The sequence below is a fragment of the Peromyscus maniculatus genome, chromosome 1 (genome assembly GCF_049852395.1).
Source record: "Peromyscus maniculatus bairdii isolate BWxNUB_F1_BW_parent chromosome 1, HU_Pman_BW_mat_3.1, whole genome shotgun sequence".
Lineage (NCBI taxonomy): Eukaryota > Metazoa > Chordata > Mammalia > Rodentia > Cricetidae > Peromyscus > Peromyscus maniculatus.
The window spans coordinates 50,993,155-51,017,700 of NC_134852.1; the positions used below are offsets into that span (position 1 = coordinate 50,993,155).

General features: G+C 46.0%; 1 protein-coding gene across 4 annotated transcripts in view; it reads left to right on the forward strand.

Moving 5' to 3' along the window:
* Positions 1-24,546, forward strand: part of Garre1 (granule associated Rac and RHOG effector 1) — an 81,236-nt gene that overhangs the window by 29,527 nt on the left and 27,163 nt on the right. For all 4 annotated transcript variants that reach the window (XM_076577783.1, XM_076577784.1, XM_006984997.4 and 1 more), the window contains one exon: positions 18,581-18,781. In XM_076577783.1, coding sequence (XP_076433898.1) covers positions 18,581-18,781 — 201 coding nt within the window. The remainder of the gene's footprint in view (positions 1-18,580; positions 18,782-24,546) is intronic.

The following is a 24,546-nucleotide window of genomic DNA, read 5'->3' on the forward strand; positions in this document are numbered from 1 at the left end:
TGTGTGTGTTTTCAGTGTAGGTCTTAAACCCAGGTTCTTGCACACATCAGGCCTATACTTTACCATAGATCTACATATGCCCTAGGTTCATTCTACCTTGACTCTCTATTCAGGTCTATTTGTAATTATGATTATTCTTATGATTACATTTTTATAAAATGGTTCATCATAGTTTAAAGTATTTTTTTAATTATACTCATAGGCTGGGAATGTAGCTCAGTGGTAGAGTTCTTGCCTTGCATATGTATTGGCCCTGGATAAATAAATAAAACACATTAAAAATATGTGTAATTCTCCAAATAATTGAAGCAATGAAATGTAAAACTTAGCTAGGTGTGGTAGCACATGCTTATAGTCCCAATGATCCAGAGGCAGAGGTGGAAGGATTGTGACTTTAAGACAATTCTGGGCTGTATATTACCTGTTGTAAAAAAATAGCAAAGGCTGAAGATGCCATTGGGTGGTAGACTACTTGCCCAGTGTCCATGAGGCTTTATCCTTAGCTCTATGATAGAAATGTAGAGCTTTGTGCTTTTCTTTCCCATCCTATTTTTTCCGTCCCCCAGAATGTCTTTGTACCTGGTATGTGCCATTCCAGACTGTCTTTACACAAGTACATAGTGGTGCACACACACATTCACCACTTTGTTTTTATTGTTGTTATTTGTTCTCCCTCCGGCTGGCCTGAACTTACTATGAGACCAGGCTGGACTGGAACTCAAACCGTGTTTTCAGCTACAGTTCACTATTTCTTGACAGAGATGTGACATTTTGCAAGCACATAGTTGTGTCTCCCACCTCCCCCAGGAAATACAGAGCAGTGTTAAGCGCACATTGTTAGGGCTGTCATCCTAAGATGATGGAACACTTGGAGGTTTATGTAGGAGTCCATGTTAGAGTGAGTGGTTTATGTGAGCCTTACCTCTTTATGTTGGTAACCTGTATTACTTCGTTCTTCAGGTCACACCTCTGAGGTCTGAGAAGACAGAGCTTCTCATGACCACATGGCTTGGTCAGGACAATTAGAGAACTATGAGACATAGGAGCTTAGCGACTCACTGAGGCATGTGTTGTTACCTACATTGGGGTTTTGTTTGTTTTTTTATGTGTGGGTTTTCTTTTGTTTTTGAGACAGGGTCTCAATATATAGCCCTGGTTGACCTACAACTCACTATGTAGAACAGTCTTCATCCAACTTTGAGGAGTCCCCCTGTCTTTACCTCCTGAGTGCTGGGATTATGTGCTACCAGGTCTGTCTTGTTCTCTGTTTGCTAATCCAGGCTGTTCTTAAACTCACAGTGCTCTTGCCTCAGCCTCCCAGCTGTTGAGATTGCTACCATATACTACCATACTGGGCTGGGAAATACTTCTGATTGTTTCAGTTTAGAATTTTGGCTTGGCTTTCCTCATTGAAATTCTGATTAAGGTAGTTGGACTGTTACCATGGCTTTTGTACATAATAGACTAAGCAGGCTCTCTGTTTCCAGTGCTAGTCTGGGAACTGCTTGCTGCTGCTGAGTTTTGGAATCTGTGGGTCTGTTCTATGTGGAAAAACTGACTTACCGATTAGTTTTCAAATGTGTCTGTCAAGCAGACCCATAGATGTAACACATCTGAAAGCTTTTTATTGCATTCACTCGCTTATTCATGTATTGTGGCGGTGTGTGTGTGTACACGAATGCCGCACATCATGACTCTTCTTGCCTGTGAAGGTCAGAGGAGTGTACTCTCCGTCTACCATATCACCTGGAAATAGAACTTAGTTATTTAGGTTTGGCAGGAAATACCATCACCCATTGAGCATCTTACCAGCCCAGCGTTATACTTTTCCCCTAGAGCAGTATTGGCTGTTCTAGAATTCTTTTTTTCTTAAGGTTTTTATTTTTAATAATTTATTTATTTTCATTTTATGTACATTGGTATTTTGCCTACATGCATGTCTGTGTGAGGGTGTCAGATCCCCTGGAACTGGAGGAACAGACAGATGTAAGCTGCCATGTGGGTGCTGGGAATTGAACCTGGGTCCTGTGGAAGAGCAGCCAGTGCTCTTAATTGCTGAGCCATCTCTCCAGCCATATGTAGTATATTATATGTAGTTTATTATACTACCAGGGTAGTTAGGCCAGTAGGGGTTCTCCTCTACTGTTAACCAAACTCAGATGAAAAAGCTAAGCATTTGGATTTTTTCTGTTGGTGTTTTGTTGCTCCCTACCTCCCCCCTCCCCCATTTTATAATCAAAGCCCTAAGAGGCTCTTGAACGTTCATTCTGGGAAAAGGAGTCTGAAGCCTGGCATTGCATAACATGACTTGCAGTAGTTTGGATGGACTTCGTTCCCAGCAAAATTTATTTCTCATGAATAATAGTGGGGAAGAAATGGCCTTTAGAGTTGTTATGCTGATAAGGGTGATCAGCGCTCTCCTTGAGTGAGTTGTAGTTCTAGAAGGATTGGGTTAGTTATCTCCAGAGTCCTTTTGCTTTCTACCAGGAGATGCAGGAGTGCATTGCCCTTGGTGGGACCATGCTGTTGGCTTTCTGGCCTCCAGAACTGCCAGCTAGATTCACCTTTGCATTCAGACATTCTGTCCCAGCAGCAGGAAACAGACTACGATACCTCCAACAGGAGCCAGGATTGTGTATAAAGGAGCCCTTTAGGAGTATTCAGATGCTTCCACAAAGTGTGATGTGTCACCCCCACCCCCATGTGTGTTCTTAATAGACAAATAGTGGTGCCTGGCTCCAGGAGCTCCAGGGGCTGAGTCCTGTCCTATTTATGCCTTCCAGTGACTTAGCCTTTACCCTAAATGTTACTGTTGGAGCATGATTTGTGACTGTGGTGTTTCCTAGCTGAGTAGTGCCCGTGACACTGGCATGCCTGCCCAGGAAGTGAGCTATGAGCATAAGTCAGAAGATCTGAATAGCTCTGATTTTCAGTGCTCATACAGCTTGAGCCTCAGTTTTCCTGTCACTACAGTGGAATTGCCACCCACCTTCCAGTGTTCTGCTGAAGATCAGAAGCAGTGAATAGTCTCATCAGCATCACTACTTCTGACATGGCTTGGCAGGTGCCAGCAGGCCTTCTCTGAAGAGTGGAGCACCATCCTGTGTGAAAGCGGGGCAAGAGAGAAGTGCCAGCAGGATGTCCTCTACTTGTCCACTTGGCAGTGGGGCCGGTTACTGCGGCAGGACACCTGCCTCCAGTTCCTGCCTGCTCCCAGGCAGCGGCTTCCTTGTCCTTTGGTGTCTTGTGCTGCTTTTCCTCGGGTGGTCCTGCTGCTGGAACTGCTGGGACGGTGACATTGTGTTTCGAGGCAGGGTGTCTTCATGGCACAGGTGATCTTTTGTCTCAGACCCCCTAGGGCTGGGAATACAGGTGAGAGCCACCAAGTCAGGCTTCTGGCCGGCCCTTTTTTTGTATAAAAGCTCAAGAAACCCTCTTTCATTGATAATCACTATTCCATTTGCCTTGCACTTAGAATGGGGCTTAGAAAAAGAAGTGGAGGGGCAGCATGTTCTCTGAACATGCCTGTAAGTAGCCAAGAAGCATTGGATATGTCCCTGACAGATTTGACAGGACTCTTCCTCATAGAGTCTCAAAGCTGCCAGTAAAATCAAAATGTGAATTTAGGAAAAATACATTTTCCCATATTGAACTTGTTAGTTGTCCAAAGCTTTGGTAGCCCACCTGGACATTTTTTTTTTTTTTTAAAGAGTGGCCTCCACTGGACCTCTTGGGTCCTAGGGAAGTCCACTTGAGTGCCTTCTGTAATTGTGTTAATTTCAGTGTTCTTTAAAAATGCCATGCTAGCTGAGTTGAGTTGACTGACTTCTATTTGATTTTGAATCGGTTTTGAACCTCATACTAAGAAAATACAGATGGTCCTGTGTCTTAGGTTTGTATTTATTAGAAAACCCCATAATATAATGTTAGTAAATCACACTTACTTGTGATTTACGCATCAATTCTGCATGTATTAATTGCAAACTTTATTGATGTCAGATGCTGTTGCAGTCATGAGATGTAGCAGTGAAAAGGCTGGAGTCTCCCTTTGTGTAGCTGGAGCATGGTTGTGCTCTTAGAAGGGTTTGGAAGGAGATTCACTGAGAAGTTCCCTGTGACTAACGAATAGAAGGTGGTGGAGAAGCAAACCCAAGAGAACGAGGCAGAGGGAGGAGGCGGTGTCAAGCCTCCGAGGCAGGAGTCAGCCAGAGTGCTGCAAGAACAGGGAGGCCCTCCTGTGGGGAAACAGAGTGAACAGACGTGAGAGCATTAGGGTAAGGTGGTTTTTAGTGTATGGTATTTATTTGTGTATGTGTACACATGTGTGGGTCACTGTACACACATGGAGTTCAGAAGACACCTTGGGGGAGTGGTTTCTCTCCTCCCACAGGAATCCCAGGGATTCATTTCATGTTGTCTGGCTTTGGAAGCAAGCATCTCTACTTTCTGAGCCGCCTCAGTCCTAAGGACAGTTAGAAAGGTAGAAAGTGCTTCTCTGGTTTTTTTTTTTTTTCTCTTAGAGAGGTCAGAAATGGGACAGGGTGGGGCGAGTGTCCAAAGGGAAAGGAAGGGAGGGCAACAGGACGGGCTCTTCAGTCCTCGTGGGGTGAAGGGATGCTGCTGCTTACCCACTGGTGTTCATCACAGTGACAGCTGAGGGTTCTGGTTTCACTCTGGGTCCTCAGCGGTTTGAAGACCAGGTCCCTGGCAGATGCTATGTAGATAGCCCAGAAACCCAGGATAGCTGCGGGACTCTCAGGATTCCCCCACTTTGAGGGGACTGCATTTTTTTACTGGCTTCTCAAGTCTGACAGGCAGACATGAAATCACATCTTTACCTCATCGAACTCTGGCTTCTAGTTTGACATACTGACAGGCCTCCTTGGAGTTCTGTAATTGCCCATGTATGTGTTTGAAGTAACTTCTGTACTGACTCACTCTTAAGGGCCTTAGTTCAGGTATGTTACCATTTGATTTGGATAGGTGTAAGCCAAAAATACTACATAGTAGTAGTAATGGAAAATATTAGAAGGTTTAAAAATGTGATTTTCATTAACCTTAGTGGAATTAAGTGTACACAGGCTGTTGCTTCCCCCCCCCCCCAACTGTAAAAATTCATTGTTTATGTTTTTGTTTGGATTAGTAGATCTTTTTACTTTTTATTTTTTTGAGGAAAGGTTTCTCTATGTAACCTTGCCTGGCCTGGAACTCACTGTGTAGTTGAAACTAGCCTCAACTTTACAGATCTGCATGCCTCTGTCCCCTGAGTGCTGAGATTAAAGGTATGTACTACCATGACTGCTTTTGACTAGTAAATCTTCTATAACAAATTATACTATTTTCTAACTATATATGCCAAAGCCAAGTGAAAATCCAAATTGTTACTGTTAATCAGAAAGTTAAGTTCATGTCATAAAAGGTTTATATGGAGTTGGGTGTGATGGCACATACTTTTATTCCCAGCACTCAGGAGTCAGGAGCAGGTGGATATATGTGAGTTCCAGACTAGCCTGGTCTACATAGTGACATACAGGCCAGCCAGGGTTATAGAATAAGACCAAAAAATAAAAGTGTGTAGCTATGGTGGTTTGAAAGAAAATGCCCCCTATAGGGAGTGACACTATTAGGTATAGCCTTGTTGGGGCAGGTGTGTCACTGTGGGAGTGGGCTTTGAGGTCGCCTGTACTCAAGCCATGCCCAGTGTGACAATTGCTTCTGCTTCCTGTGGATCAAGATGTAGAACTCTCAGCTTCTTCTCCAGTACTGTGTCTGCCTGCATGCTGCCATGCTTCTCGCCATGACAATAATGGACTAAACCTCTGAAACTGTAAGCCAGCCGCAGTTAAATGTTTTCCTTTATGAGAGTTGCCATGGTCATGGTGTCTCTTCACAGCAGTAGAAACCCTAACTAAGACAGTAACTCAGTCCCACCCCTTTCCCTGAGATAGGGTCTCTCTGTGTAGCTCTGACTGTCCTCGAACTCACTGTGTAGACCAGGCTGACCTCGAATTCACATAGATCTACTTGCCTCTAACTCCCACCCAGCATTTTACTTTGTTTTGTTTTGTTTGTTTGTTTTGAGACAGGGTTTCTCTGTGTAGCCCTGGCTGTACTGGAACTTGCTCTGTAGACCAGGCTGACCTCAAACTCACAGAGATCTGCCTTCCTCTGCCTCCTGAGTGCTGGGATTAAAGGCAAGCACCACCACCACCCAGCTCCAACTCAATTTTTAAAAGTAACTTTAAGATTTTTGGAGATTAAAATTATATTGCATCCATCTTCCCTTTTCTCCCATACACACACACACACACACACACACACACACACACACACACCCTTTGCTGTCTTTCACGTTCGTGGCCTCTGTTTCTTAAATTGTTATGTGTATAAATGCATTTATTTTCTTCCTAAATATATACTTACAACTTGCTCAGTCTGTATGTTACTTGTATGTATGTTTTCAGGGCCGATCATTTGATAGTGGATAATGGATTAGCGTGCTCTTCTTGAGGCCTGGGGGCAGGTATCACCTTAGCATATCTGTTGTGCTGTTCTTGTTCAGGTCTTTTTAAGGCAGCCATGTTGGTGCAGCCCTGACATTTGCAGTGGCGCAGTCTCCGCCATCTCCCTGTTCTGGCTTTCTACCTGTCATCTGCAGTGGTCCCTGAGCCTTGGGTGCAGGGGCTGTGTTGTAGCTGTGTCAGTTGGGCTGGACAACACAGATGTGCATTTTGATCACTTCTGGTTTTCTGTAATCCTCTCCTTCTGTTGCCAAGAGAAGTTTCCTTGGTGAGGCATGAGGACTACACTTATGTGTGGGTATGAGGACAAGTATTTAGAACATAGTGATTATACTGGATTAATAAAATGGTGGTTATGGTTCTCCAAGATCCATGACTTCTCTAGCCCCAGGTAGTTGGCTAAGTTTCCAGTACCAAGAATGATTTTCCTTTTGTTGAATAGGCCTTAAGTTTAATTAGAGAACTGTGGTTGCTCCCAAGATATGCTTGCCACTATTGTACTGTTAGGATTCTTGTGCATCTGGGCATTGTGGTCCATAGCATCATAGGTAGGTAAGACTGTTGGTAACTTCCCTCCTTTGGTATGCTTGGGTGCTGTGAAAGCTAGTCCTCAGGGAGGAGGCTTTCAGCTCAGAGCTGGGTCAGGCCAGGTCTCTTGGCTCTGGGTTCAAAGTGTATGGTGTCTTTAGCAACAGAGACTTACCTGCTCCCTGTGGGACAACTGAGGGAAATAGCAAGCCTCTGATGTTCTGAGTGTCTTAGGCTTCCCTGACCAGCTCAAAAGAGGGCTTCTCCTGCCTGGTGTTGGGGGCTTTGTTAGATAGTCTGGGGCCCTTGTGGGGAGCGTTGCCAGCCCAGGTGTGGATATGTGTAGGTAGATAGTTAATATATGATTCCGTAGGACTTTTTCAGATGTTCTGTTGTGCTGTACCCTCCGTCCCTCCTCCCTCGCTAACCAAAGCCCCCGCCGTTTCCCCCCTGTCCCCCTCAGATCCCTTGAACCTGCCATCCCCTCTCGATGGCTCCTTCCCTCACTTCCACAGCCGTCCCTATTTACTTTCCTAGTTTCCTCCGTTAATCCAGATCAGCTCTGCAGATTGCTAATGAAAAGGTGAAAAGAGACAGCCAGTCCTGCTGGCAGTGCACGCCTTTAATCTCAGCACTCAGGAGGATCTCTGTGAGTTCGAGTCCAGACTGACCTTCATAGCAAGTCCCAGCCCAAACCAAGGCCTGTCTCAAAACAAAACAAAACACCAGTAACAGTAATAAATAAAAAGAGAAAAGTAAGGAATTAAGCAGATTTTTGCTTTTGTGGCGTGTTAGTTAACTAATAACTGAGTAGCTTGGTTGGGTTAAAGAAACTTCTCTATAAAAGAATTCCACACCCTTCTATGATCACACAGTTAGAAAAGTCATTTTGTTGACCATGAGGAATTCAGTTACTCAAACAGTGGCCGGTAATAGAGAGTAAAGCCGTTTGGTGAAAGGTTGCTGGGGAGTTGCATAAAGGAGGGATTAGGCCTTCTGTGTCCAAATCCCAGTGATCCGTCTCAGTGGTCTGTGTCACCAGATGTCAAGGCAGGTGATGGTTCCCAGGGCAGTATAGTAAAAACTGCACAGGACAGCTCCACGTCAATTTTTTTTTTTTTGGTGCTGGAATCCAACCCAGGGCCAGGGCCAGATGAGTTTGATTGATAAGTACACCCAGTCTGTATTTTCCTGCTGAGTTACCTTTAGTTCCCTCATCATACAGTCTTTTACTTCTTCCTCTTGGTATAAAACATACAAGCAAAGGCCAGGAAAACCTCTAGAATAATCTCATCAAGCTTTGAGTCCAGGGACAATCGGGGTGTATATAGTACATTGAGTTACACAATCCTACAAACAGTAATCTGACAGAAGGTGGAATATTCCGTAGTCAGTTGACATGGTCTGTCCAGATCTGTTACGTGGAAATAGGTAAAAGGGTACCATTCTAGATTAAAAGAGAATTAAGAGAGATACAACAACAAAATAACCTTTGGGGATCAAGACTCAGACACTGATTAAATTCATTTGAGTTGGCCGGGTGGTAGTGACGAACGCTTTTAATCCAGTGCTGGCAGACAGAGGCAGGTCAATCTCTTTGAGGCCAGCCTGGTCTACAGAGCAAGTCTAGGACAGCCAGGGCCACCCAGAGAAACTCATGTCATGAAAAACAGTTAGTTTGAGTTGAGTTTGAACATGTGTTGGCTCTTGGTTGATTGGATTTTACTTTAAAACAAAAGGGGTGGTGGGCAAGGGGAAATAGATGGCAGTAATGTGTCACAGTGCGGGATGGAAGCCTCTGGATGGTACATAGCCCGGTTCTCTGCTTTGCCTCTGTGTGGCAGAAGGGAGACAGTCACACAGGCCCCTGACAGGCGTGCAGAGGACAGTGAATGGTTAGTGCCTGTGGATGGCTTTCTAACAGCCCAGGCCATGAGCCAGTAGTTTAGGAAACCCAGGGGAGTCAAGCATGGTCCTGCACACCTGCGTTCCCAGCACTCGGGAGACTGAGGGAGGGAGGATGGTGAGCTGCAGGCCAGCCTAGGCTACACAGGGAGGCCCTGTTGAAGGAAAGGGGGAAGGAGGGATGAAGAGAAAAGGAAGGAAGAAGAAAAACCCAAGGGAAAATTAGATTTCGTGAGAAAATAATAAGGAATCAGAAATAAAGAGTTTGGAGAATATAATTTTAGGTAGGGCTAGCTTTCCTGAATTAATGCTTATGGCTGCTGGTCCGTGTAGATTTCATAGGATTGAATAATGTCATGTTCTTTCAACCTCTCTTATCTTTAAAATCAGACTGTCTGTAAAATAGTTGCCTAAAATTCTTCTGGGCAGGGCTGGGGGTTTAGCCCAGTGGTGGAATGCTTGTTTAGCATGCACAAGGTCCTGAGTTCTATATCCAGCACCCCAAAATCCGTCAGTCTTAGAATCAGCACACACAGTGGTTAAGTGTCCCCTTCCAGTGCCTCAGGCCATTGTATACATGCAGAGCACATCCCTTCATGAGACCAGGTTTCCTGCCACCCAGGCTAATGGGAGAATGTTCAGAACCAGCCAAGTGCAAGTAGCTGGATGTAGACTATGAACACTTGTAGACTGTAGAAGTCCTGAGCAGGTCCCAGCCATCTGGTCTGCTTTGCTTTTTGCTCTCTGTAACAGTCACCCTCCTGATAAAAAACAGAGGAAGTAGCTGCCAGCCTGCAGAGATGGGTAAGGACAGAAAGTGCTCCAGGCCTGGTAGCCCAGACAGATGAAAAGGTTGTAGCACTAGGTATGAAAAGTGTTGTAATGCAAATGAAAAATGTCCTCAAGCTTGACTGTTTGCAGTTCAACTTTCAGACATCCTCCACCCCACCCCACCCCACCCCACTCTCATACAGAACCTCTCCTTCCCACCTAACCTGAAGAGGAGTGAGCGGAGGGCAGGGCAGAGAGCAAGAAGGAGAGGCTGTTCATTGTTTCCTGGTGCCCAGTCTCCCTTCTTCCTTAATAGGAAGCTCTTTGTTTTTCAGGCGTGTTGTGCCTAGGGTAAGGGTTTCCCTTCCTAGTCTCTCTGACAGCTGACAGTGATACTTACTAAGGTCTGGCCCAGGAAGATGTGTGAGGAAGTACTAGATGAGAAAGTGTGCTTCTTCATCTCCATGTGGTACATGTTCTGGATGCAGGCAGAAGAGCTGAAGGTCAAGCCCCGTATGGTTTAGAGGCCATCACGGTAATCCAAGCAAGAGATTATAGTAGCTGGGAGTGGAACACTTACACACTTGGGGTTTTGTTTGTTTGTTTTTGAGGGTAGGGAGTAATTGGTTTTTGTTTTTCTTTTGTTTCTTTCTTTTTTCTTTTTGAGACGAGGTCTTCTGTAAGCTCAGGCTGACCTTGAACTCACTAAATACCCGAGGATGACTTTGAATCCTTCCTGCTTCCACCTTCCAAAGGTAGGAATTACAGGATCATACCACTGTGCCTGGCTAAGAACTAGTTTCTTTCCTTCCTTCCTTCCTTCCTTCCTTCCTTCCTTCCTTCCTTCCTTCCTTCCTTCCTTCCTTCCTTCCTTCCTTCCTTCCTTCTTTCTTTTTTTTTTTTTTTTTTTTTTTTTTTTTTTTTTTTTTTTTTTTTTTTTTTTTTGGTTTTTCGAGACAGGGTTTCTCTGTGTAGCTTTGCGCCTTTCCTGGGACTCACTTGGTAGTCCAGGCTGGCCTCGAACTCACAGAGATCCGCCTGGCTCTGCCTCCCGAGTGCTGGGATTAAAGGCGTGCGCCACCACCGCCCGGCTCCTTCCTTCCTTCTTTCTTTCTTTCTTTCTTTTTAAATTTTTCGAGACAGGGTTTCTCTGTGTAGCTTTGTCCCTTTCCTGGAACTCACTTGGTAGCCCAGGCTGGCCTCGAACTCACAGAGATCCGCCTGGCTCTGCCTCCCGAGTGCTGGGATTAAAGGCGTGCACCACCACCGCCCGGCTAGTTTCTTTATTTTATTTTATTAAATTTTATAGACCTAGTTTCTTAATGAGGTAAAATATATGTAATGTAGAGTTTGTTGTTTTAACCGTTTACAAGTGTTCAATTCAAAACATTCATATGATGTACAGCCACCACCATCCATCTGGAACTTACCTTACTAAACTCTGAAAACTGGTGAGTGGGTGGTCTGTATGTAATGACGTGTTTTGTGTGTAAGAGTGTGAGTGTGGGCATGCACATGCCACTGTGCACATGTGGAGGGCGGGTTAGCTTTTGGAAGTTGGTTCCCACCTCCTCCTAGTTTCTGCTACTGCTCCATTTACTCTAGGCTCGCTGACTTTGAACGTCTGTCTCCCCTCTCATCTCACCATAGGAGTGTGGGATTACAGATGGGTATTACCACATCTGGATTTTTGCATGGGTTTTGGGGATCAGGTTTTCATACTTGGGCTGCTAGGGCTTTTTTCCAAATGAGCCATCTGCCAGCCCTGACGAGGGTTTTAGCAGTTTTGTGTGTTTGGGTTTTGTTGTGTTTTTGTTGTGTTTGTTTTGAGATAGCTGTAGACCAGGCTAGCCTTGTACTCATGGACTTAACAAAGATTAGCCTGCTTCTGCCTCCCAATTGCTGGAATTATATGTAATGCTGTGTGTGCGTGTGTGTGTGTGTGCGTGCGTGCGTGCGTGCGTGCGTGCGTGCGTGCGTGCGTGCGTGCGTGCGTGCGTGCGTGCGTGCGTGTGTGTGTGTGTGTGTAAATCAAAGATGCCTCCAGGATTTCTTTCTGTATCTGGGTCACTTCCTGGTACTGCTGCTTACCAAGATAAGAGCAGTAAGGAAGGAGACTCCTAGAATAATAGGTCTGGGATAACTATTAGACACCCAAGGTGTGATTTCCAGTAGATAGGTGGACACACATTGAGAGAACAGAGCTGAGGTCCACAGTACAAAATGTGGGAACTGTTGGTTAGTAGATGGTATTTAAAGATAGAATACTGGATGCGGTCATCAAGTGCATGCTGCTGGAGAACCAGTAGCCTACCAGCATGGAGAGGTCAGAAGATGACTGGGAAGCAGCCAGCAGGGATTGAGGCCAGTGTAGTATCTTGGATGTTGGATGCCAAGCAAAGCAAATGGGTCAAGGCAGACGGGGAGGCTCACTCTCTCAGCATTGCTGAGCAGACAGGCCAGGCTTCCTCTCTGACCTATTCATTCCAAGACCTGCACAGAAATCGCCAGTTAGAACACCGTGGAGGTAAATGGCTGGGAGTGTCCCTGCCAGACAGGTGTGGAGCTCATAGTCTCAGTGATGCAGTGGTTCAAGTCACACTGTTTTGTGTTGTTGAAATAGCCTCGTGTTGCCCAGGCTGACTTTAAACTCCTGCTTTTGAGTGGTTCTCCTGCCTCAGCCTCCTGAAAGCTGAGGCTGCAGGTGTGTGCTACTGTGCTCAGTTTTGAAATATTCCTAAGGGCAGTGACAACTTTTAACAAAAATACACTCAGATCAACAGAAAGAATTTCCAGAATTCTAATGGGATTCTAGGTCATATGATATGTGGTGACTTGGATATATTTTTATTTCTATCCCATATAAACATACAATATAAATTTGCTTATGGAGAAAACTTGTATCTGGAGTGGGAAAAGTGCTTAAAGTAGATAAGTAGATGTTGCTTTTGAGCTTCCATAATTAATGTGGATTTAGTTACTTACCTTCAGTAGCCTTTCCCTGGTTAATCTTTTTCTTTTCTTTTCTTTTTTTGTTAAGGCAGGGTCTCTTAAAGCCAAGGATGACTTTGAACTCTTGATTCATCTTGCCTCACCTCCCAAATGCCAGGATTACAATCATGCACCACTACAGTGGCTGGCTCTTCCTTGGATGAGTTTTTATAATTATCATTAGTTGTGTTAAGATTTATAGCAATGTAGCTGAAACATTGCTTCTTGTGAGGCTGGAAAGATGGCTCTGAGGTAAAGAGCAAGTACTATTCTTGCAGAGATCTGAGTTGGCTTCCTGCATCTATGTTGGGTGGCTCACAACCACCTGTAACTGTAGCTCGAGGACCTAATACCATCTTTTGGACTCTGTGGTCACCTATACTCGCATGGACACACAACAAATACACATAGTTTAAAAATAACTTAAAAATCTTGGAAAAAAATGGCTGGGTGTGCCGCAACAAACCTTTAATCCCAGCATTTGGGAAGCAGAGGCAGACTGGTCTTTGTATGTATGAGTATGAGGCTAGCCTGGTCTACATAAGAATTTGTAGACCAGCCAGGGTTAGATAGTGAGACCCTGTCTCAAAAATAAGAGCAAGAAACACTTCTTACATATGATAATAAACTCAGGACTCCGTGCATGCTAAGGCAGGTGCTCTATTATTGACCCCTAACCCTAGTTCAGCAATATATTTTTGGTATAATTTATTTAAAAAATGAACCACAAAACCAACATACACCATCTAGATTTTACTAAGATACCCAGTGCACAAGTCTGATACAAGAAATGCTATAGTAGTTGCTGAATTTGTTCATTATTTTATTATCTGTCTATCTATCTATCAGGGTTTTTCGAGATAAGATTTCTCTGTGTAGCTTTCAAGCCTGTCCTGGAACTCACTCTGGCCTCAAACTCACAGAGATCCTCCTGCCTCTGCCTCCAGAGCCACCACTGCCCGCTGTTGGCTATATTTATTTGGGAATAGTTGGTACTATTTATTTTTAGCAGACCCCCCCCCCCCCAATCCCCGTCCAGTTAAAAGTGAATATGTATCACTGTTAGAAGTTTTGCCCATTTGACAGGAGCTCAGAAACCACCTCCTCTATTTTTACTAGCAATAGAGCAGCTTGTCCAGGTCAGAATGTAATTTTGTCTGAGTTGGTAGCATTTGGTATTGGTGTTGCTGTGGAGCATATGCTGACTTTAATTGCATTCCCTGGCTCCTTCTCCTTACACACAGTGTGGCTTCTCTCTGATGGAAAATGCTGACTGCAGAAAGGTTTACAGGTTTTTTGTTAATCAAAAGGAATCCTGCCCAGGGGATGGAAATCTGAGTCTTACTTGAGCAGCAAGCATTCCACCACAATACAGCACCAGCAGTCCTTGTCAGTAGTTTGCATGCCATTTTCAGTAAGCTTGTTGTTTTCCATTTTTAACCTATAGTACAGTTTTCATGAGTACTTTCCACAGTCCACAGTAGTCTGTTGCATTCTCTGTTTCTCTCAAGACGCATTTAGATATGTCAGTATCACATTCTGGTTTGTGGGTTAGGTCATTAGGTAATGATTCTGGAATTATCATAAACAAAAGGATGTATTCAAAACAAGGCCGAAGACACTGGAAACCAAATGGAGTCTGTAAGGTATGTATGAGTACTGGAGAAAAGGGAAATGATGGAATGGCTTTGGAATTTCTTTTTTTTTTTTTTTTTTTTTTTTTTTTTTGCTTTTTCGAGACAAGGTTTCTCTGTGTAGCTTTGCGCTTTTCCCTGGATCTCACTCTGTAGACCAGGCTGGCCTCAAACTCACAGAGATCCACCTGGCTCTGCCTCCCGAGTGCTGGGATTAAAGGTTGTGTGCCACCACTGCTGGGAACAAGTTTATCTTTTTAAAACTATTTTTTCATCTGTAAAATGGGCAAATTGCTCACATTCCACAGGGTTTTTGTTTTTTTTTTTACCCATATGTGGTACTCCTGGTATGGGTGACGGTGGTAGCTGTTGGTGGGGCTTCAGTGCTATTTGAAATGTCAGTGCCTGTCCATGACTGTTTCACTCTCCCATTCTCCAGCGTACTCAGTCTGTTCTGCAACCCCGGGTGCCCTGAGTCTAAGAAACTTTCTCTTTGTGAACTAAGAGAGCTGTCTGTGACCTTGGGACACACACTCTTCCAAACCTGTGGGATGACAGTCTCCCCAGGCACCGGCAAATCCCTGAGTCAAGGAGGGTGAGGTCTATTATGGGGGTTGTAGACTGGGCCAAGAAGGGAGATAAAGAGAAAGGGTGGGCAGAGACAGGAGTCCCGGCCTCTCTGAAGGTGATGTTTATGTGTCTTACTTAAGATGACATTTTAGAATAAGTGGTCACTAAAACCAGTTTCCAATGCTCAGGGTTGGGTTGGCCTTTAATTAATAATTTACAACATGTTTTGTCACAATCATAATTTAGGTTGCTGCTTTCCACATCGTGGGAAGGAGGAAGGCATTTGTTACAGAGAAGCTGTAGATTGAATGACTCATCTGAGGTCAAGCACATAATAAGCAGAGAGAGCAGACTGACTGACAGACTGGTATGTCCTCCCCCGCTGCATCCTGCAGCAGGGGACCCACCCCAGTCCCAAATTTCTGTGATTCAGACACCAGGCTTCACCACCACTTCTCAGAATATTCCTTTCAGAGTCGGAGACATAGCTTTCTTCCTTGGCTCTAACCTCAGAGAGCCTTTTCCTCACCACCTGCCAGGCAGTTTCGATCTCCAGCTGCACCTGACCTGTGTGTCTATTTATAGCTTTGTTGTCTCTCCTAGCCCCGTTAGTATCTATGTAACCCGCACGGCACAGGGGCTTTCTCACTCTCCTTCCTGTGTACCATCACGGGTTTTGAGCTCTGTACATACTAGGCATTTGCATGTTGTATATTTATTATTAGAATGAGCAAGTCCTTTTCATTGGTCAGAAGCTGTGAGAATGTGACCTCAGAGCATGGTGGCATCTTCACTTCTCCTCCTTTCCCTCCTCCCGTAGCCTGCCAAGAGGCCAAGGGAAGAGGAGAGAAAGAATGTCCTGGAGGAACCAGCCCTGATCCTCTGCTTCTGCACTGTGGGGAGCTCCCTGGAGCCCTCAGCCAGTAGTTAAGACTGAATTTCTGTTGTGTGCCTAGTCTCTGCCTAGCTGGATATTGAGAGTGTAGAAGGCAGTGGGGCACACTGGCTAAAAGCTTAGACACCGATCACTGAATGAAGAGACTTCTCTGCCTCATCCGTTTTGTGTCGTAACCTCCATATCTAGTTTCCTAGCTTTCCTAGCCTCAGTCTCCTCTCTGTAAAATGGAGATGACTTCATGGGGTGTATTGGGAATGCACTACAACCCATATGAAATCTGTAGTGTAGACCAAGCGCATGCTGAATGCTCAGTTTAAGCTCACTGGTAGTGTGTGATTCATGTCAGGTGTCTAGCTGGATCTTAGGTCTGCTCCCCCCGAGTCCCTCATGCTCCCCTTCGGAGACAGAGCCTCGATGGGGAGGAGCTCTGAGGAAAGGGCCAGTGGAAAGCCAGGAGGTCTGGGTGGAGTTCAGCAGCGATTTAGCTGTTCACTACCGAGGGCAGACGCTTTGGTGTGAGCTTTTTGTTTGATTGCTTTGGTTTTGGATGAAAATTTTCTTTGGCTTGTTTGCTCTGGTGATTTCCACTGGGAAAATCATTCAGAGGGAGTAGGTGTTACATAGGGAGCTGGCCCATTCCAGTTTCTTCAGCAAAATAGCTCTGATGTGTGAGGCTAGATTGGGTTTGTGGTAAAGAGCAGCATCTTACTGGGGATGTGGCTGAGTCTTTCAGGCTGATCCAAGGGATTAGAACAAGGGGACTCTCTGATGTTAGATCTTTGTAGAAAGCAATACAGACAGTTGGAATTTTTTAGTATTTTGAGATGGGGTCTCACTAAATTGCCCAGGCTGGCCTTGAACTTGCAGTTCTCCAACCTCAGTATCTTTGCAGCTAGCAGTTTCTCCCTCTGCTTTAAAGAGAGAAACGTGGGAAATCATAACAAACATATCACAGCTGTGGTCAAGTAAAAAAAACTAGACTACGAGTTGTACAACTCCTGAAATCCAAGAGACCCAGGAGGCTGAGGCAGGAGGATTGTAAGTTCAAAGCCAGCCTGGGCTATTTAGTGAGACCTTGTCTTAAAGTACAAAGATAAAAAGGGCTGAGGATGTAAGCTATGGCTTGTTCTGCTCCAGGCCCTGGAATCAATTCTCTTAAGTGCCACCAAAAACATAAAAGGATCCGGGTGGTGGTGGCGTACGCCTTTAATCCCAGCACTCAGAGGCAGGCAGATCTCTGTGAGTTCGAGTTCCAGGATAGACTCCAAAGCTACACAGAGAAACCCTGTCTCAAAAAACAAACAAACAAACAACCAAACAAAAAACCATAAAAGGAAGTCAAGTCTCCAGCAGTGAGAAAGAGAATGGTTGCCCTGGTCTCCAGGTAAATGCTCTTTCATGGCTTAAAATGTTCATAGGGCTAACAATTTGTAACATTTGTCTGTTAACATAGGATTTTGGCTTCTATTATTGAAGCTCTAGAGAAGCGATTATTAATAGTGTTCTGTTATTAAGTAAAACTCAGTAGTCAGATATTCGAGTAAAAACCCGATAGATGCAACGAGCAATGGAGGACTAATCAGCTGACCCTACCTCTCCACACTTCCAAATCAAAAAGACCCTTGAATATTTCTAAGCCCCTCCCTCCCTCCCTCCCTCCCTCCCTCCCTCCCTCCCTCCCTCCCTCCCTCCCTCCCTCCCTCCCTCCCTCCCTCTCTCTCTCTCTCTCTCTCTCTCTCTCTCTCTCTCTCCCTCTCTCCTAATCTGGGTCTGCCAAAAACTCTATGGTTAATTCTGGCCTTCTGATTCAAGGTTTAACTTTATTGTCAGTCTCAGGAATGTCAGTGTGATGAAAATATCCCACAACATATTATTGTTTTGAAGTAGGGGCTTACTCCATAGCCAAGGCTAGCTTCTAATTCTCTTTGTAGACCATGCTGGTCTTGAACTCATGATGCACCTAAATAGCCTCCCAAGTGCTAGAATTACATGTATGCATCATCATCATCTGGCAAATTTATTGTTTGAAAGAAATGAATTTCCGTCTGGACATGGTGGCACACACCTTTAATCCCAGCACTTGGGAAACAGAGGCAGGCGGGTCTCATTGAGTTTGAGGCCAGCCTGGTGTACATAGTATATTCCAGGACAGCCAGAGCTATGTAGTGAGACCCTATGTGAATTATTAACCATCCAACCAGCCACTGATGTGTGTAGGGTTAGTGGTTTCCTGCCCTGCTGATGGAATTGTCTCCTCTGTTTTGCTGACTCCTAGAAGACTTGTCTGTCGGCTTTGTTTTGTAAGGCTTTGGACCGACAGACACTCTATTCAAAACGATATTAGCACAGCACGAAAACAACCAGTGTCTTTGGGTCCATTTCCAGTGCAGTGTTTGCTTCTAGGTGAAACCAACCTTGCAGATTTTCAGTCACATGCCATGATTATTCCTTTGCATTCTGAACCCTCTGTGGCCATAATTGAGATTATGGATGGCTCTGGCCCAGCAGGAACTCAGAAGACAGAGTCTAGACAGAAGTGAGGATAGGTGGCAGGAAGTTGGAAGACCCATTTGTGCCTGGGCCTACTGCTTGCTTTGAAATGTTTTGACTTTAAATTTCTAGTACCAAGGCCCAAGAGGCAGGGGGACTTTTTAGCATTGCATGCTCTTATGAGTCCAAATCTGTTGACAGTTGAGAATTTATTGCACGAATCCATGAACAACCCACAACCTAAAATCTCCCGGCTCTTTTTGTTTTCACAGGTGTTGGGGCGATGCTTTTTGACAGTGGTGCAAGTCCATTTCCAGTTTTTGACTCACGCCTTGCAGAAAGTCCAGCCCGTGGCTCACTCTTGCTTTGCCGAGGTAGTTGTGCCAGAAAAAAAGAACAGCAGCAGTCTGTCTGGCGTGGGCCACACACCCGAACTGGAGGAAGCTGTGCGATCCTGGCGGGGGGCTGCTGAGGTAACTGACCTGGGAGATCTGGCTGGGCCACTTGCTTTAGACATTGAGTTAGAAACATCCCTCGCTTGCTTATTCCTGTGATAGCAGATGTCTTTAAGAGTGTCTACTTTGAGCTGGTGGTATACACCTATAATCCCAGCACTCAGGAGGCTGAAGCAGGTGGATCTCTGTGAGACCACCAGCCTGGTCTACAGAGTGAGCTCCAGGACAGCTAGAGCTGTTACACAGAGAAACTCATCCCAAAAACGAATGTCTGCTTTGTGTCAGGCCTCTGCTAGGCACTAAAACAATACCTACAGAGAAAGACTTACAAAAACAGGGTACAAAGGGTGTAGAGTTGTCCAGACCAAGAGGAAAAGCCCTGCTTCTGAGTGGGAGTGGTACGGGAAACTCCGGAGATGTGAGCCAGGGGAGAAGGCTGGCACCTCAGTCAGAAATGACACAGTGGAACTAGCTGGGTAGGCAGGCAGGTAGGCGGAGTAACAGGATTGTCTGGCAGGCAAGGTGACCCTCACAAACACTGGGGTGCAGGAATGTGCCACCACAGCTGGCTAGTGTGGTGCTAGGGTTGGAACCTAGGGCTTCGTGCATGCTAGGTAAGCACTCCACAAATGGAACTACTTCCTCAGCACTGTTGGGGTGTTTGTCGTTTGTTTGTTTGTTTGAGAGAAGGTTTCTGTGTTGCCCTGGATGTCCTGGAACTTGCTCGTAGATCATGCTGGCCTTGAGCTTAGAGCTCCACTTGCCTCTGCTTCCTGAGTGCTGGGATTAAAGGTGTACACTACCAGTGCCAGGCTATTGTTGTTTTTATTTTCAAGATTTATTTTAAGTTGTGTGTTGGGGGAGGCATGTGCATGTGGCTGCAGAAATATGGAGGCAGCAAATCACCTGAGGCTGCTTAGTGTCGATGCCAGGAACTGAATTCAGGTCCTCTGCAAGGGCAGTGCATACTTTTAACCGCTGCGCCATCTCTAGCCCTTGTTGTCTTCTGAGATGAACTCCCACTCTGCAGCCCAGCTGGCCTCTCACTCACGGCAGTTCCTCCTCGGCCTCCAGCTGCTGAGATTACAAGCTTGAGCTGCTTCTGTAGCCATCTTGTTCTCTGAGGGGTGTTTGGAAGCTTCGTCATTTTTGCACTGCAACCATGAGGACTGGAGTTTGGGTTCTGGTACCCACGTAAGAAGACAGGCATGGTCCCATGCACACCTCTAACACCATCTGAGTGGAGTGGAGACAGGAGGATCATTGGAGTTTGCTGACTGTCAGCATAGCCAACAGCATCCTTAAAAACCCAAATGGTGTTCAGGTTCAGGGAGAGACTCTGCTGCAAAGGAATATGGTAGTGAATGAGCGACAGAGGAAGACACCTGGTGCTACCTCTACCTCCTGGGAGTATATCCTTTCAAACACATAAATTAAAAGCTTGTGCAAAGATTCTTTTTTGTTTGTTTGTTTGTTTGTTTTTTTGAGACAGGGTTTCTCTATATAGCCCTGCCTGTCCTGGAGCGTGCTCTATAGACCAGGCTGGTCTTGAACTCACAGAGATCTGCCTGCCTCTGCCTCTGCCTCCCAAGTACCGGGATTAAAGACGTGCATCACAACTGCCCAGTTCTGTAAAAAGATTCTTAAGTAATCCGGAACAGAAAGACATATTTTCTGCGTATTTTCTCTGGTATGCAGAACCTGGATTTAAGTTTCTGTAGATGTGTATATAGTCTCTGTGTGTGTTTGTGTGATGAAAGGAGGCCATGAAAGAGAAGGAAGAGATCTTGGGCAGGAGGAAAGAAGAAGAAGAAGGCCACACAATACATGTGACCTGAAAACAAAAAGAGGCGCAGCAAGGGGGATGCAGACGGGTGCAGAGCAGGAGAGGACAGTGATAGAGAGGGTGGGTTAGGACAGAGGGTGGTGGCAGATGCATGGAAGTGCTGTAGTGAAGCCCACTCATGTACATGCAAACTCTAAGACCTCAGAGAAGTAAATAGAAAAGATGCTTCTGGACTAATAGCCTAGACCCTCATTCATCAGTTGCTTTGCATGCGATTTGAGCCGTTTTCCTATTAATATATTTGACACATGAAGTCCGTCATTCTTTGAAGGTCAGCTGCTTCCCAGCACAGCTTCACTAGTGGATAGAGAAGCGTGTGTGGGATGGAAATGCATGGTGATCAGATATGGGGAGGGACATGACAGTGTGCAGTGAGCATTCTCCTTGGGGGACTTCTGATTCCCACCCAGCCTCGTTGCTGAGAACGTGCTGTAGAAGCGGGCTGCAGGCTATCCCCAAGCTTTTTCGTGGGACGTCCTGCCTAGTATACAATTCCTTCTCTGGCCATTCTAACATGAGTCTCTAGTCCAGTGGTTCCCAGCCTGTAGTTCGTGACCCATTTGTGTGTGTGTGGAGGGGTCAAGTAACGCTTTCACAGGGGTCACCTAAGACCATTGGAAAACACAGACATTTCAGTTCATAACAGTAGCAAATGACAGTTATGAAATAGCAATGAAATAATTTTATGGTTGGGGATCACTACAACATGAGGAACTGTATTAAAGGGTCACAGCATTAGGAAGGTTAAGAATCACTGATCTAGTCCTTTTCTACACCCAGAACTTAAACTTGAATGTAAACAAATCAGAAGTAGTTCTTGGGCTGGTAAGGTGACTCAGTGGGTGAAGGTACTTGCCATCAAGCCTCAATACCCAGCTTCCATGAGTGTAGGTACACGCACGCACGCATGCACGCACGCACGCACACACGCACATACATACATACATACATAGAAAAAGGTAAAGAAATTGCTCTTTATAAACTCAGTCAGTGCCTCTATTTCTCTCTCTCCCTCCTCTTTCCCCCCACCCCATTCCCTGTCTCTTTCATTTTTTTGAGGTAGGATCCTGCTGTATAGCCCAAGAAGGCCTCAAACTCCCAATGCTTCTGCCTCAGCCTCCCAGGTGTTGAGTTGTAGGTGCCTATTACCATGCCCCACTTACTTACCTTTTTAAATGTGTCCGGGTGTTTGCCTTCATATGTGTTAGCTCACCATGTATGTACAGTCTCTAAGAAGGGTTACCAGAAAAGGGCATAAATTCCCCTGGAACTGAAGTTACAGATGGTTGTGAGCTGTCATGTGGGTGCTGAGGGTTGAACTTGGGTCCTCTGGAAGAACAGCCAGTGCTCTTAATCACCGAGCCACCTCTTCATCCTTGGTTTGTGTTTTGAATCAGGGTCCTCATCAGTGACAGCATGTGTATTGTAAACATTTTACATGTACGTGCAAGTGTGTATGAACTTTTGATCTGAAAATATCCATTACATTGGAAAACCTGGAGGGTACCGATGCCTCAGCTGAGAGGCCGAGACTGTGCGCTGTCAGTGCCCTGCGTGAGGCTGGAGGTAAAGGCAGTTTCTAGCCCCTCAATAAAAGCAGTGCCCAGAGCTGCTATAGTTGCTCTTCTTCCTGGGCTGGATCCCAGGCTTCATACAGACCCGGTCTGGGCTGCGGACTCCTTGAAATCAGGCCCACAGCTCACAGTGGTGTTGACACAGCAGGAGTCGGCCTCAGCCCTTGACCTCACACTCTTTCAATCTGGGCTGTTAGTAGCCCCCGCACTTAGAACTATCTTGCATCCCATCCAGGCTTTAGGCCATTTGGTGGTTTTTTAGAGTAATTCTGTAACTGTTTCTGAAGTTCTTATTAAGCTGATAATGCCTTATCTCTAAACATCTTTAACTTGTAAAAGGCCACAGCCCTTTATAAAGTGGGAGAGACAGGAAGATGGCAATTGTGGTCCCAAGACAGGAGTTCTCTTGCAGGCTCCTAGCAGCCCACAAAGGCCGCACTGAGCAGAGGGAGGCACGCACTGCAGTGCCGACTGTAGGAGCAGCACCAGGAGCGGGCCACGGTTGTGGTCTGACCACACAAGCCGGACTGTGACGTCAGCACCACCCAGAAGTCCAAGGCCATCGGAGGAGCGGGGAACAAAGCCTCGAAGCTGGGTGCTCCTTTGCTGCTACATTTCAGCAGTTCTCTTTCATGTTGACACCCCTTTTTCTAGTGAGAGAAAGGAAAAGCAAACCCTCAAAGTCACTGTTCTATTTTGTAGAATACAAGATCACTTATGGTTAAGGAATAGTGTGTTGATTTCTTAAATGATGTCTAATTTGTATTACCCCACAGTTAAGTTGCGGTATACTACATTTTGTTATAGGATTTTTTTTTTTCTTTCTAGTTTTTCAAGACAGGGCTCCTCTGTGTAGCCCTGGCTGTCCTGGAACTCGCTCTGTAGACCAGACTGGCCTCGAACTCACAGAGATCCACCTGCCTCTGCCTCCCGAGTGCTGGGATTAAAGGCATGCACCACTGCCTCCCTGGCTTGTTACAGGATCTTATAGGACCTGTAGCCAGGCGTGGTGGCAAACACCTGTATCATAGCACTTGGGAGCTGAAGCAGGATTAGGAACTCGAGGTCATCCTTGCTTACATAGTGAATTCAAGGCCATCTTGGGGTATGTGAGGGTACCCTGTCTCAAGACCAAACCGAACTGAACTGATCTTCTGTCTTCCATTGAGTCACCCCGGGCTGTTTCGTGGCACTGTGCCGTCTCTGATGTTGTGATGCTTGGTGTGCCATTGTTTGCTCTCTTCCTGCTCTTGGTTGACTTCCTCTGTCATGTCACAGGCTTTCCCAGGGGGACCCTCAGTGCCAGCTCTCTCTCCACTGCACTGCTGCGCTCTCCCTCTCTCTCTCTCTCTCTCCCTCCCTCCCTCCCTCCCTCTCTCTCTCCCTCCCTCCCTCCCTCCCTCTCTCTCTCCCTCCCTCCCTCCCTCCCTCCCTCTCTCTCTCCCTCCCTCCCTCCCTCCCTCCCTCTCTCTCTCCCTCCCTCCCTCCCTCCCTCTCTCTCTCCCTCCCTCCCTCCACTGCTGGTCTCTCTCTCCACTGCTGGTGTCTCTGTCTCTGTCTCTCTCCACTGCTGGTCTGTCTCTCTCTCTCTCTCTCTCTCTCTCTCTCTCTCTCTCTCTCTCTCTCTCTCCACTGCTGGTCTTTCCACTGCTGGTGTCTCTGTCTCTGTCTTTCCACTGCTGGTGTCTCTGTCTCTCCACTGCTGGTCTCTCTCTCTCCGCTGCTGGTGTCTCTGTCTCTCCACTGCTGGTCTCTCTCTCTCTCTCCACTGCTGGTGTGGGTTCAGACCTTTGTCTGTCATCTGGCTTCACAGCCTTCTATCCTTAGAGTGTCTAGGCTCCAGCCTCCTGAATATTCCTTTTACATCCTAAAACCTCAGCACCACCTCACTGATCTCCCTGCCTGCTTCCTGCTGGTGCCCCTTAGCCACACTGCCCTGTGAAAATGGAACCCCCGATGCAGTCTTTCTTCTTGCATGGCCAGAACAGTACCGCTCCTCCAGCTCACCTCCATCTATTTCCTTCCCTTTCACGACAACAGAGGAGGTGCCCTGTTCTCAGGTTCAGGGCTTGCTTTGGCAGCACCTTATTCCCATCCTCAAGGACCTGGCTTCTGCCGTGGGACCCAAAGTTTTCTCTCAACACTAATGTGCTTCCAACACAAAAGCCTACCTGTTCCTCTACCCCTTTGACAGCCCAACTTTTTGGAGGAGGTGTCTTTTCCTCACCTTTCTCGTTCACTCTGAAAACCATATATTCTCTGGTCTCTTCTCAACCACATAAAGCATGAAGGACTGTAAGCACATAAAACACGATACGTGTTGTTAGCAAGATGGCACAGCAGGCAGAAGCGGTTGCCACAGA